Raw genomic sequence first — 14,051 nt, forward strand, 5'->3', positions numbered from 1 at the left:
TTTCATGCTGTGTCTGACGTATCAATGTCATTTCTGTTTGTTACTGATGCTGCTCTGTTCTGTTCCTGGGGGTCTTTGCTGCTGCTCTCCCTGACGTAGGCTTTCCTTGTTTGCACATGGAAGGGCAGGGAGGTTTGGTCTCCCCATCTTTCTCCCCAGGCTTTCTGCAGAGAGGCCCCAGAACCGAGCCATACCACCAAATATAATACTGCAATGAAAATAAAGTTTTCTTTGACTAAAGTGGTCCTGACTGAACTTCAACTGCACGGCTAACCTGGTCGGGACCAGTTTTCGTTCCGAATTTCAGCCAAAAATTCCCTTTCACTAACCAACTCCTTTGGAAACAGCGTCACTCTGTAATCAGCGTCAGTCTATTAGTGATACAGATTCTCAGCTGAGGGAAGACGTCATTAATGCAAGCCTGTTGAGCCTAAACGTTACATCAGTAGGGGTGCAGTTAGTTGCACAGATTGTAACAAGCTGCTTTTTTTTTTCTACGGAAACCTACAGTGTGTCAGTGATACAGAAAATCTGTGGAGAAATACTGTTTTACTTTGTCAGGTTGTTCTTGCTCTCACTGAAATTTTGTTATATGTTTTTAGTGATCTCTGGTCTCCATAATGGCTTCTAAGGAAGACTTCCATAAAATCACAAGTAGCATTAAACATTAATAGTTCAGTATATTATTCAGGATGTTAACTTGCGTATGAAATGTTGTACAACTCCTTCAAACCACCATATCATTAACACTTTGCATTATATGTTTAGCTCTATGATGACAGCTTTTTTAAATTCACCATCCATGAGCTAAACTCAGAGTTTACTCAACTGATTAATCAGGTTTTCTGGAGCTGAAAACTTTGTTTCTCAGACTCAGAGTTTGTTAGACTCCAGGAAACACAGTGGAGCTACTTTAACTCTTAACTTTATTGACCCCGAAGAGAAAAACACAGAAAAGACGTAAACACACAAAACAAAATAAAATACACGCTCATATACAACAAAGCTCATCAGAATATAAAACCTGGAGAGCAGTCAGCTATATTTTTTCTCAAACGGATCATCAATAGTTCAAACATCAATGACTTACAAAATAATGACGACTGATCATCAGCTACCTGTTAACAGTTTAAAGATCTGAAGAAAAGTCTAAACTCTTAACAGACCACTTTCTGTGGATATGTACAGTTTTTTTTTTTATGACTTGACCTTTTAAAATAACACACCTGCTGCAGGTGCGGTTTCCTGTTTCTCTGTACACAAAACCAACGATTTGATCTCATTTAATCAAAATCAAATCAGATCATCCAGAGACTGGGTTTTAGTTTAGTAAAACTACATCAGGAGGTGGAGGAGGCAGGGCTGCTATGATTGACGTGATGGGTGGGGTCATCCCTGTGCTCTCTCTCCAGTCTCAGGGTCAACGCCATCGTCCTGGTCTGAAACAGGGAGAAGAAAAACAAAAAAAGAAATCAGAATTTTCCCCTCTGTTTAAAAAAGAAATCTGTCCACGCGTGTCATGTGGTGGAAGTTTGACATAAGTTACAAGTTAAAGTTTGGAAAAATCTGCACCTTGAAGGCCTTCTCAGTTTATCAGTATGTAGCAGTAGCCCCGCTGTTTATCAGCACATAGTCATAGCCCCACTGTTTATCAGCACATAGTCATAGCCCCACTGTTTATCAGCACAGTCATAGCACAGTTGTTTATTGGCACATGGTTGTAGCCACGCTTTTTCTTTACATAGTTGTAGCCCCGTTATTTCTCAGTACATAGTCATAGCCTGCTGTTTATCGGCATATAATCGTAACCATGCTTTCTCAGTACATAGTCATAGCCCCCGGTGTTTATCACTACGTAGTCATAGCCCTGCTGTTTATCAGCACATAGTTGTAGCCCTGTTGTTTATCTGTACATAGTCATGCCATGTAGTAGTCGTGTAGTCATAGCCATGCTTCCTCAGCATGTTGCTGTAGTCCCAGTGTTTATCAACAAGTAGCCTTGAGTTTATCAGTACCTAGTCCTAGCCCCACTGTTAATCTGTACATTGTCGTAGCCCTGATGTCTATCTGCACAGAATCCTAGCCCCATTGTTTATCTGTACATAGTCTTAGCCCTGATCTTTATTAGCCATTGCCCGCTGTTCGTCAGCATGTGGTTATAGGCCTGCTGTTAATCAGCAAGTAGTTGTAGCCCCACTGTTTATCTGCACCTAGTGGTAGCCATGTTTTTACATTGCGTAGTCTTAGCCTAATGTTTGTCATCATGTTGTTGTAGCCCTGCTGCTTATCTGCACCTAGTGGTAGCCATGTTTTTACATTGCGTAATCTTAGCCTTATGTTTGTCATCATGTTGTTGTAGCCCTGCTGCTTATCTGCACCTAGTGGTAGCCATGTTTTTACATTGCGTAATCTTAGCCCAGTGTTTATCATGTTGTTGTAGCCCTGCTGCTTATAGGCATATACTCTTAGCCCCGCTGTTTATCGGTACGTATACTACTGTCTGTATGTAGGTAGTTGTAGCCCCGATGTTTACTGTCACAAAGTAATAGTAACGTTCTTTATCAGAGCATAGCGGTAGCTCCGCTTTTTATCTGTACGTAGTCATTGACCTGCTTTTTTTATCAGTGCATAGTTGTAATCCTGCTGTTTGACTGTATGTAGTGGTAGCCCCGCTGTTTCCCAGAATATTGTTGTAGCCCTGCTGTGTATTAGGCGTAGTCTGCACAACGTCATAGCACAGCTTTTTCTTAGCATGTAGTCAAAACCCTGCTGTTTTCAGCATGTAGTCGTAGCCCTACTGTTAACGTAGTCGTGGCTTCGCTGTTTGTCAGTATGTAGTAATAACCCCATGTTTGTCAGTGTGTAGTTATAGCCCCACTGTTCATGTAGTTATAGCTTCGCTATTTGTCAGTACATAGTTGTAACAATACTGTGTATGTAGTCATAGCCTCGCTGTTTGTCAGTATGTAGTCATAGCCCCACTGTTTATGTAGCGGTAGCCTTGCGGTTTGTCAGTACATGATCAAAGCCCCATGTTTGTTAGTACATAGTTGTGGCCCAGCTTTTTCTCTGCATGTAGTCGAAACACCGCTGTGTTCGGCATGTAGTGGTAGCCCCACTGTTTATGTAGTTGTAGCCTTGCTGTTTGTCAGTATGTAGTGGTAGGCCCACTGTTTATGTAGACGTAGCCTCGCTGCTTGTCAGTACGTAGTCTTAGCTCCACTGTTTGTGTAGTTGTGGCCTCACGGTTTGTCAGTATGTAGTTGTAACTCTGCTGTTTGTCAGTACGTAGTCGTAGCCCCACTGTTTATGTAGACGTAGCCTCGCTGTTTGTCAGTACGTAGTCGTAGCCCTACTTTTATGTAGTCGTAGCCTCGCTGCTTGTCAGTACGTAGTCTTAGCTCCACTGTTTGTGTAGTTGTGGCCTCACGGTTTGTCAGTATGTAGTTGTAACTCTGCTGTTTGTCAGTATGTAGTCATAGCCCAACTGTTTATGAAGTCGTAGCCTTACAGATATTAGTAGAATATGAGATAAATACAAATTTAAGAATAAATGTTCTTGTTGTTGTTTTCTTCTTACAGTTCATCAGAACGTCTCAATTCCTGCAGCTTTAAACAAGTTAAAATACGACAGGCTGCAGGATGGACACTGAAAAGATGAATATGTCTGACTGTCTCACCCATGTAGTCCTCAACTATGTTCTCTGGGTTCTGCTGGTCCTGGTGGTTCTGCTGGTGTTGCTGGTTCTGTTGGTTCTGCTGGTTCTGCTGGTTCTCGTCCTCCATGTGAACATCTGCACGTCAGACGGTAGAATCATCAGAACAATAAACAGTTTGGTTCAGACTCTAAACTGTACTGGTTTTACTGGACACTTACCTGCGGCTGCCTCTGGTTGGTCGGGAGAGCACCTGTAGGGAGGGGGGAGGGGCTGTGAGTAGACAGTGCTGATTGGCTGGTTACTGGTGGGCGGGTCAATGTTGTTCCAGTAGGAGCCAATGGGAGAGGAGTTTGCTGTCGACACATCTGTTCAAGAGGAAACAGGAAGTGATGAAAGATCAGAGGTCAGTCCGAGTGTGAGTCATGGATGTATTGATAGACTGATGGATGTATTGATGGATATAGGGATCTATTGACGGATGTATCAATTGATGTACTGATAAATATATTGAGGGATGTGCTGATAGATTCACACATGTATTGATAGATGTATTCATGAATGTACTGATATATTGACGGATGTATTGCTGGATGTACTGACAGACCTATTGATGGGTGTATCTATGGATCTGTTGATAAATGTATTGACCGATGTATCAATAGATTTATTGATGGATGTATTGATAGTTGTATCAATGGATCTATTGATAGGTGTATTGATGGATGTCTTAATAAACTGACAGATGTATCGAAGGATGTATTGATGGTTGTATTGATAGACTGACAAATGTATAGATCTATTGATAGATGTATTGACAGATCTATTGATGGATGTATTGATCATTGTTTAGATAGACTGACAGATGCATACATCTATTGATAGATCTATTCACTGATGTATTGATAGATGTATTAATGGATGCATTGATAGATGTACTGACAGATCTATTGATAGATGCATTGATGCATGTATTGACAGATCTATTGATGGATGTATCAATGGATCTATTGATGGATGTATCAATGGATCTATTGATAGATGTATTGATGGTTGTGATGATGGATTGACAAACGTATGCATCTACTTATAGATGTATTAATGGATGTATTGATAGATGTACTGACAGATCTATTGATAGATGTATCAATGGATCTATGGATGGATGTATTGATGGATGTATGGATAGACTGACAGATCTATAGATCTACTGATAGATGTATTCATGGATGTATTGATGGATGTTTTGTTGAAAGTCACCACAGATACGACCACATTATTTTGACCATTTGTGAAAGTATGAATATTGTGTGAGAGTGTGTGGGTGTGTGTTTCTGTGTGTGGTGTATTTGGCCTCCTGCAAGACTCTTCTGCAAATATGAGCGACTGCTGAAGAGCTGCAGTGATGACTGTGAACCTGGCTTGTTGGCTGGAATTTGAAATGCGTGCAGGAGGCTGATCAGAGTTGTATCGCTAACGTTAAGTCTAAATAGACTGCATATGTGTGTGCATGCTCCGTACAAGCATTCAGAAACAGCAACACTAAAAGGTTTAGGTTTTATTGTGTTTTGAATTAACTGTATTGTCCCTTTACTCTGTGAACTCAGACTGTAAACCTGCTGAGCTTTATTGTGTGCAGGTAAACCTCTCAGTGCATGCTGGGAAACACTGCAGTCCCTTATAATGGTTTCAGAATAAAAACTTTGAGCAATGAAAAGGATTAGAGTTATGAAAGGACAACTAATATATAAAACACTTACACAAAAATATAAACATGTAGAAAATAATATGAGTATCTAAACGATCTGCACTGATGGAAATAATTAAACACCAGTTAGCTGTTAAATGCTCGTGTTTGTCTGTTTAATAGATTCTAAATCATTTTAAATGTTGAATAAAGACAACTTGGAGCTGTGAAACAAACCTTCAACCTGAACATAACTTGTTTCTCTGCTGAGTTTCAAGAAGCTCCAGCTCTGAATCAGTTTACATGTTTAATAATGTGAACCTGAACGGGTTATTACAGTTTAATTAAACTTCATTGAAAGATGAATAAACTGACCGTATGTTTTTCTGCGGAGCTTCCTGAACGGACAGTTTTCTCTGAGGCGGAGCAGACAGGACTTCCTCCTCACAGGCAGAGACTCCATGGAGACAACACTCCAGTTTCACGTTAAAACTCGGTCCAGACGCGACCACTCTGAATAAAACAAACTGTTTCCTTCAGTTCAGCAGCTCCTTCAGTTTGTGGACACGTCGGCCTGCACAAACATCCTCAAACACCGAGTGTGTGACAGCAGAGTCGACCTGAACACGACTGTAACACACCTGAGCCTTCAAAATAAAAGCCCACAACAGGCTTCTCTCCACACTTCCTCTCTGCATGTTCCTCTTTACTGACAGTTAACAGTTTTACAACTGAGCTCAGATCAGTTTCTGCAGTTTCTCTTCACTAATTTTAACTGCAGTTAATGTTCTGAAAAAATGCCACTTAGATACAGTTTGCCTCAGTGATTATTTTAGTTATTCAAACAGTATTTTCACAACACAAATTAAGTTACACACTGAAAAGAACTTAAGTTTAAATACTGCTAATTATCATTATCATTATTATTATTATTATTATTAGTAGTAGTAGTAGTAGTAGTAGTAGTAGTAGTATGAAACCTGCTTATTTTCTCACCTGTATGAACTTCCTGTCCATGTCGTTAATCAAACTCTTCAGTCCAGCAGATGATAATGACTGATTGACAGGTCAAAATATCTGCTGTGAACAAAACACTGAGCTTCTCTGAAGGTTGAAGGTAAAACTCACCTGTCAGGTATGTGTTAGATCTGTTCATAATAATACACTTTATTTATGTAGCACCTGTCATATGAGAAATGCAGCACAAAGTAGACATAAAACAGATAAACCAGGCAATTCACTACAAAAGGACATTTAAAACAGTTTAAAACATGGATGAACTGTAAAACTATAAATCATAAATTCAAGTAAGATTTTTAAATAATTGCAGCAGCGTGAAGCATGAAAAGAAAGTTTCAGACCTGTAGGAGGAAAGTCAGAGCTAGTTAAAGGCTAAAATGACCAGATATGTTTTTTAGTTTTATTTCAATAATATTTAACGAGCTAGCTTCTCTGATATCATGTTCATGTAATTGCTGATTTATTAAAATCAAGAGGAAGAGCACATTAAAGTGTAAGGAAATCAACTTGAATCAACATCCCACTGATAATAAACACTTATAAACAAGCTGTAAATATTCAGGAATTTGTCTTGATTTGGTTCATAACAATAAACAAAAATCAAGACATAAAATACAAATAAAATATAACAGAAATGTGACAAAATATTTATTAAAATATGGAAAAATCTATTAAAGTGGAGGAGCTTGTATACATGACTAATATAATAGTAATAATAGTATGAGTCAATAATACATGGGATGAGGTGATTTTAAGATTCATATACGGGAAGTTTCTTCAGTAGCATCACATTCTTAAACGTGTACACTTGGTGCTTTTATCTTGAAGTCAGATCACCAGTACTTCCTGTGTGTAGGTGTTATTGATGTTTGGTGTCAACTATCAGTCTGACCAGTTCAACAGGAAAACGCCAACAGCAGCTTCATGTGACTGAATAACAGACTGATCAGTAACCATCAGTCTAGCACAGTGTATCAATGTATACATCATATTCTAAAGGTTTCACAGACTTGTGTTTAATCATGATTAATCTGTTATTAATTCTAATTAAAGGTGGAGCTGGATTTCAAGCTTTTATTGTGAAGTACGTAACTTAGTGTAAATTATACAAACAGGAAAAAACAAGTTTGTTTGTTTTGACCATCAAATTTTAATGATCATAAGATGATTTCTCAAAATAAAATGTTGAAAACTGGACCAACAGAAACAGACTGAACAGGAAGTAAACAGGAATAAACAGGAAGTAGTCCGACAGCTAAATATTTCCACAAACTACCTCAAATCGGAAAAAAAAATACCTGTTTCCACTGAAAATACTAACGACAAAAACATCAGCTGTAGTGGGCGGGGTTATACCATAAAAGTCTTTCAACAGTTCAAAAGAATTAAACTTTATAAACACATAAACAATTTACTTTTTTTATTTAATCTTTTTTTTCCAGTTTATAAAAAATTAAGTTTAAAAAAAAAAACCAAGTAGGTCAGAAACACTTCAGCCTGACAGGAAGTTACTGATTTCTGATCATCCCCAGAATCTCTGTCTGCCAGCAGGTGGAGTCGCCACCTCCTCAGGACGAGACAAGTGGCTGAAGACCGACCCTGACGCGTCCACTGTGAAGATGAAGTAGATGTTGGCGACCATCATGGCGAGACTCGGCAGGAAGGAGAGGCCGAAACCAAAACCACGAATACTGCTGCTGAAAGCTGCGGCCACCCAGTAAACCAGCCTGGAGACACAAAACAAACGCACCCTTAATTTAAAGCGCCTGATTGATCTGAGACACAGTTAAACGTTCTTCATAAACAGCTAGTAGATCCTTTAGAACGTCACATTAATCGGAAAGAACACAGTTAAATGTTCTGAGTAAACACTACGCAGATCCCTTAGAACGTTCCACCATTAGCTGAAATTGTTAATTTAGCGCTTCATGATAACAGTCTGTGGATCCTTAAGATCGTTCCATGTTCATCCAAAACACTACAATTAAATGTTCTGCATAACCAGTCTGTAGATGCTTTAGAACGTCCCAAATCATTCTGGAAGAACTATAGCTCATTAACTTTTTGTCTAAACATCCTGTAGAACTTTAAGAGCTTTCCACTTCAATCTGAAACACCACAGTGTATTAAACGTTCTGTGTAAACAGTCTTTAGATCCTTTAGATCGTTCTACATTTTTCTGAAACACCAGTCGATTAATGTTCTGTCTTAACAGCTTGGAGATCCTTAAGAACGTCCCACCTAAAGCTGAAATGCCAAAGGTAATTAAGTGTTCTGCGTAAACAATATTTAGGTCTCTTAGAACATTCCACAATTATCTGAAACCCTTAATTTAACGTTCCGTAATAAGTCTGTGGATGCTTTAGAACTTCCCACATTCATTTGACACTCAGTAAAATGTTCTGTGTAAACTGCTCCGAGATCTTTTAGAACATTCCATATAAATCTCAAACACCACAGTTAAAAATTCCGCGCAAACAGTCTGTAGATCCTTTAGAACGTCCACATTCATCTGAAACACCACTGTTTAACATATTGCCAGTAACAGTCAGTAGATTGTTCAGAACGTTCCACAATAATCTAAAAACACCACAGTTAAATGTTCTGCGAAAACAGTATCCACGTTCCACAATTATCTGAAACACTTCATTTATCGTTTCATGGTATTAGTCTGTAGATCTTTTGGAACGTTCCACATTCATCCAAAACGGTCAAAACGTTCTGCGTAAACAGTCTGTAGATCTCTTGGAACGTTCCACCATTATCTGAAATGTAGGAAACGAACAGTTCTGTGTAAACCATCTATAGATGTATATATAGATTCTGCGTGTTTTCTTTAAATCTCACCGTCCTAAGGCGAAGACGATGGTCAGCAGAGGGATGAGCTTCAGGTGCTCTTGGCTCAGGTACATCGCCATGACGACCAGCTGCAGGAAGTAGATCAGGAACAGGGAAACTGAGTCGGAGATGAAGCGCTGGTGGACGGTGACTTCATGAAGCTCCTCCTCCTTCACCTCCTCATCGAACAGAGGGCGAATCGCACCCGACCTGAGCCGACTGATGCCCAGAACCAACCAACCTGAGACACAGACAGGTGAGACAGACAGGTGAGACATCATGGCACTGACAGTTAAGAGCTGCTGGGTCTCTTCTTCTTCTCTGGTGTCGCACTCACCGAGGATGATGGGGATGGCAGCGAACACGGAGCAGCGCAGCGTGTAGACGAGTCTGAGGGGGGCGCTGTCCAGCAAGGGGGCATCAAACGGCAGGAAGACAAACCCCCCCCACACCAGGAGGGGGAAGAAGAAGGCTGCCGTCATCAGGGACACGCCCACCTTCAGGATGTCCCTGTGGGGACAGGCCCTTCCACCTGAGAGACAGACAGGTTTAAACCCCACTCATCTGAGAGACAGACAGGTAAGAGCCCAGCCCATCTGAGACAAAGACAGGTTAAAGTCCCACCCACCCAGGAGAGAGACAGGTTTAAACCCCGTCCCCTGACAGAGAGACAGATGAGAGCTACAACAGGTATATTTACATTTGGCAGGAGGTTTGTCCTCGGTCCACTCGTACTGGTAGCCATGTTGGTTGTAGTCCTGTGGGACTCGGGAACTCAGGAAGGGGCTCTTCTCCGACTCCATTTCCCAGAATGCCTCACTCTCTCTGGGTGATGAGGGGGCATGGAGGACGGTCACTGCAGGATTAAACACCTGTGCTGCTTTCTCCGGCAGGTGGTTCTCTGTGGGCTCCACCTCCAGGTGTGTCATTGGCTCCGCCCCTTCCTCTCTGCCCTCTGCCCCCCTCCTCTTCCCCTCTGCTATCAGCTCTCTCTCACTCTCTGTCCAGCTCGCCGCCTCTCGTACAGAATTATCCGACCTCACACTCATCCTGTCTCCTTTACTTGTCTGTCCAGCTGTCTGGCCCCCTGTCTGTCTGTCTCCAGGCCACTGCAGGGTGCTGGGTTCCATCATGGCAGACCTCACCGCCCCCTCCTCCTCTTCCTCAGTTTGTTTATTCTTCATCCCCCCACTGTCCTCCATCTTGGTTCTTTCTGTCGGGCTCTGGGCATCCTCAGGCCGATCATCTGTCAGCAGAGACATCTGTCTGTCTGTCAAAGAGAACAGCGGACAATTACATAATGTATATATTACATAACGTGTGTGTGTGTATATATATATATATATATATATATATATATATATATATATATACATATATATATATTTATATATATACACACACACACACATACATACATACATACATACATACATACATATATATATATATATATATATATATATATATACATATATAAAAATATAAAAAATAGTTACATATATAAATATGTTGTAGTTACATACATATATATATATATATATATATATAAAAAGTTAAATAACATAAATATTATAGTAACATATTGTATATATAAAAGTTCGATAACGTACATATTGTAGTAACAAACTGTATATATAGAGGTTACATGTCTTAAATACACAGTGTAACATTAGATAACGTAAATATTATAGTGACACACAGTATATATAAAAGTTACATGACATAAATATTGTAGTGACACAAAGTATAAAAAAGTTAGATAACGTAAATATTATAGTGACACACAGTATATATAAAAGTTACATAACATAAATACTGTAGTGACACACAGTATATAAAAGTTAGATAACGTAAATATTATAGTGACATACTGTAAAAGTTACATAACATAAATACTGTAGTGACACACAGTATATATAAAAGTTACATGACGTAAATATTATAGTGACACACAGTATATAAAAGTTACATGACATAAATATTGTAGTGACACAAAGTATAAAAAAGTTAGATAACGTAAATATTATAGTGACACACAGTATATATAAAAGTTACATGATGTAAATATTGTAGTGACACAAAGTATATAAAAGTTAGATAACGTAAATATTATAGTGACACACAGTATATATAAAAGTTACATGATGTAAATATTGTAGTGACACAAAGTATATAAAAGTTAGATAATGTAAATATTATAGTGACATACCGTAAAAGTTACATAACATAAATACTGTAGTGACACACAGTATATATAAAAGTTACATGACGTAAATATTGTAGTGACACAAAGTATATAAAAGTTAGATAATGTAAATATTATAGTGACATACCGTAAAAGTTACATAACATAAATACTGTAGTGACACACAGTATATATAAAAGTTACATGACGTAAATATTGTAGTGACACAAAGTATATAAAAGTTAGATAACGTAAATATTATAGTGACACACAGTATATATAAAAGTTACATGGCGTAAATATTGTAGTGACACACAGTATATAAAAGTTAGATAACGTAAATATTATAGTGACATACTGTAAAAGTTACATAACATAAATAGTGTAGTGACACACAGTATATATAAAAGTTACATGACGTAAATATTGTAGTGACACAAAGTATATAAAAGTTAGATAACGTAAATATTATAGTGACACACAGTATATATAAAAGCTACATAATGTAATTATTATAGTAGCATACCATATAAATGTAACATACCATAGATATAAGTAACATAATGTATAAATACGTTACAAACTGTATATTGTAGTTACATAACATATAATATAGCTACATGCTGGACATGAGACAGCGCTGACCACGTTCAAATCCAAGCTAAAGACCTTCCTGTTTCATTGCTTTCCTTAATTTACCTTTGAACCAAATTTATTTCTTTTTGGTCTTTATCCTGTGTGCCTTTATTTGTTCGTTTTTTTTTCATTTGTTCTACCCTGTGTGTGTGTGTTTGCCTGCTTGCTTTATTGTTTCTCTCATTTGTTTCCTGTGCTTTTACTGGTCTTCTTGAAATCACTCTGGGTTACCTCTGGTTATACAATGTGCTACAGAAATTTATTTGCCTTTCCTTGTAGACGGTTACGTAATGTATGTTATAGATACACACAGTATATAGTAGTCTATATATCACACTTTCCTCCTTTCTGGTCTACAGCAGTGTATTGTTTATCTTTATTGATCTTTATTGAACTCTCATTGCCGATCAGACACTAAACTGTATTTATGATCTATAAATGTAATCGCTGTACCTGCAGCAGGTAAGCCTAGCTCCGCCCACTGTGAGGACTTCAGTTTCATTCCAACATGGCGGCCGTGACGCGTTTCAGATTTAATATTAGAATAAAAATAAATTCGAGTTGGCTTTGGTCTCTGATCGAGTTTTACGTCATCATCTATTGATCATGCTACTGTTGACAGTTTGTTTGGTGCCGATGACAAAGGGCCGATCAGTTCGCAGAGGCAGAGCAGGAGCAGCTCCGTGCTAACATGCTAGCATGCTAACATGCTATCACAGCTGGACACAGACTAATTAAATAAACTGAGATTAAACTCAGAGATCAAACTGAGATTAAAGATTTACCGTGATAGTGTGATCGTTTTCTTCTTCTTCTTCTTCTTCTTCTTCTTTTCCTCTCTTCTTCCTCTTCCTCCCCTCCCTCTGTTGTTGTTGTGAAATGCTCCGGAAGTGGAGCTCAGGTGTGGTAGCGTCAGGTGAGTTAAAGGGAAAGTTCTCTTAAAGGAAAAGAGGCGGCGGATAAATATTAACTGCAGAACAGATACTAATAGTCGAAAATTGCTGGTTTATGATGCTTTTTATTTTCATCCCCTGTAAGTCTGGACTTAGCTGCAAGGCATTAACTATACTAAACTTTAAAACTTGACTCACTCTTCACATGTTTAAAATCAGTTTTTACAGAACAGTGCTGTTGCTTTTATCTGTCCCCGTACTTTAATATGAAATGATATTTATTTTGCTGCCCATGGATCTCTGGCTGAGGAGATATAATGTAGCCTATCTGAATATGACCTTTCTGGTTAAATAAAGGATAAATTAATTTAAGACTGCTAAAAGTACAGTAGTAAAAGTACTGAAGTATAGTCAGTTAAATGAACACAGGGTATGAAAGGAAAAGTACTTCAAGGAATATTTCACCTGCAAAAGACCATTTCCATATATATGTTATGATCATTTAAATGATAATAACATATATATGTTTTTAAATGATAATAACATATATATGTTATTATCATTTAAATGATCATTTTTCCATTGAATTTGTGAAGAAAATTTTATGGAGAATCATAAAAAAGGGATGATTTTTCATGAACGGAAGGAACAACGCCAAAATTATATCAAAACATCCTTTTACAAACTGAGACACAACTCCTGAAGTGAAATCCAAGTCTTTATCCAGTTTTATGTGCTCAGTACTTCATAAAAACATTCATTTTCTTGATTACGACCAAAAAAATCTCATAATCATGAAAAGATTTTATTTTGAAATTATGAGGTTTTTTTTTTTATAGTAACAAGATTATTTTCTTGTAAATATAAGTTTTATACTTGTAACAAGATATTTTCTCATGCTTACAAGATCTCTTTTTTCATTTTTCTTATAATTACAAGATTTTTTTCCCCATAATTATGAATTTATTTAATGAGTTTTGTATTTGTTATGGGATCTTTTCTCAAAGTTATGAGAGTTTTCTTATAATTACAAAAATATTTTCCCATACTTATGACATTATTTCCTGGAGTCACTAGATCTTTCTTCATAATAATGAGAAATTGTTCTTGTTCAAACATCCTTTCCTATAATT

General features: G+C 37.9%; 2 protein-coding genes across 2 annotated transcripts; both read right to left on the minus strand.

Annotated features, from left to right (window-relative positions):
• Positions 1-909: 909 nt before the first annotated feature.
• Positions 910-6,006, minus strand: LOC144464466 (uncharacterized). The gene is made up of 4 exons (XM_078171370.1): positions 5,719-6,006; positions 3,878-4,024; positions 3,681-3,794; positions 910-1,439 (listed from the first exon to the last, which is right to left on the minus strand). The coding sequence occupies exons 1-4, from the start codon at positions 5,804-5,806 to the stop codon at positions 1,390-1,392; spliced, it is 399 nt and encodes a 132-aa protein (XP_078027496.1). The 5' UTR covers positions 5,807-6,006; the 3' UTR covers positions 910-1,389.
• A 1,411-nt stretch (positions 6,007-7,417) lies between these two features.
• LOC117265485 (transmembrane protein 79) lies at positions 7,418-12,929 on the minus strand. The gene is made up of 5 exons (XM_033639997.2): positions 12,811-12,929; positions 9,902-10,471; positions 9,539-9,733; positions 9,211-9,442; positions 7,418-8,090 (listed from the first exon to the last, which is right to left on the minus strand). The coding sequence occupies exons 2-5, from the start codon at positions 10,461-10,463 to the stop codon at positions 7,886-7,888; spliced, it is 1,194 nt and encodes a 397-aa protein (XP_033495888.1). The 5' UTR covers positions 10,464-10,471; positions 12,811-12,929; the 3' UTR covers positions 7,418-7,885.
• Positions 12,930-14,051: the final 1,122 nt, after the last annotated feature.

Source organism: Epinephelus lanceolatus, chromosome 10, assembly GCF_041903045.1.
Source record: "Epinephelus lanceolatus isolate andai-2023 chromosome 10, ASM4190304v1, whole genome shotgun sequence".
Lineage (NCBI taxonomy): Eukaryota > Metazoa > Chordata > Actinopteri > Perciformes > Serranidae > Epinephelus > Epinephelus lanceolatus.

What these genes read in the sequence shown, in the direction of transcription:
- LOC144464466 (XM_078171370.1), bottom strand. Translation starts at nt 5,806, where the DNA reads ATGGAGTCTCTGCCTGTGAGGAGGAAGTCCTGTCTGCTCCGCCTCAGA. An exon ending in CCAACCAGAGGCAGCCGCAG is followed by an intron (nt 3,795 to 3,877) that starts GTAAGTGTCCAG and finishes TCTGACGTGCAG; the next exon opens with ATGTTCACATGGAGGACGAG. An exon ending in CATAGTTGAGGACTACATGG is followed by an intron (nt 1,440 to 3,680) that starts GTGAGACAGTCA and finishes TCCCTGTTTCAG; the next exon opens with ACCAGGACGATGGCGTTGAC.
- LOC117265485 (XM_033639997.2), bottom strand. Translation starts at nt 10,463, where the DNA reads ATGTCTCTGCTGACAGATGATCGGCCTGAGGATGCCCAGAGCCCGACA. An exon ending in GGACAAACCTCCTGCCAAAT is followed by an intron (nt 9,734 to 9,901) that starts GTAAATATACCT and finishes TCTGTCTCTCAG; the next exon opens with GTGGAAGGGCCTGTCCCCAC. An exon ending in TGCCATCCCCATCATCCTCG is followed by an intron (nt 9,443 to 9,538) that starts GTGAGTGCGACA and finishes TCTGTGTCTCAG; the next exon opens with GTTGGTTGGTTCTGGGCATC.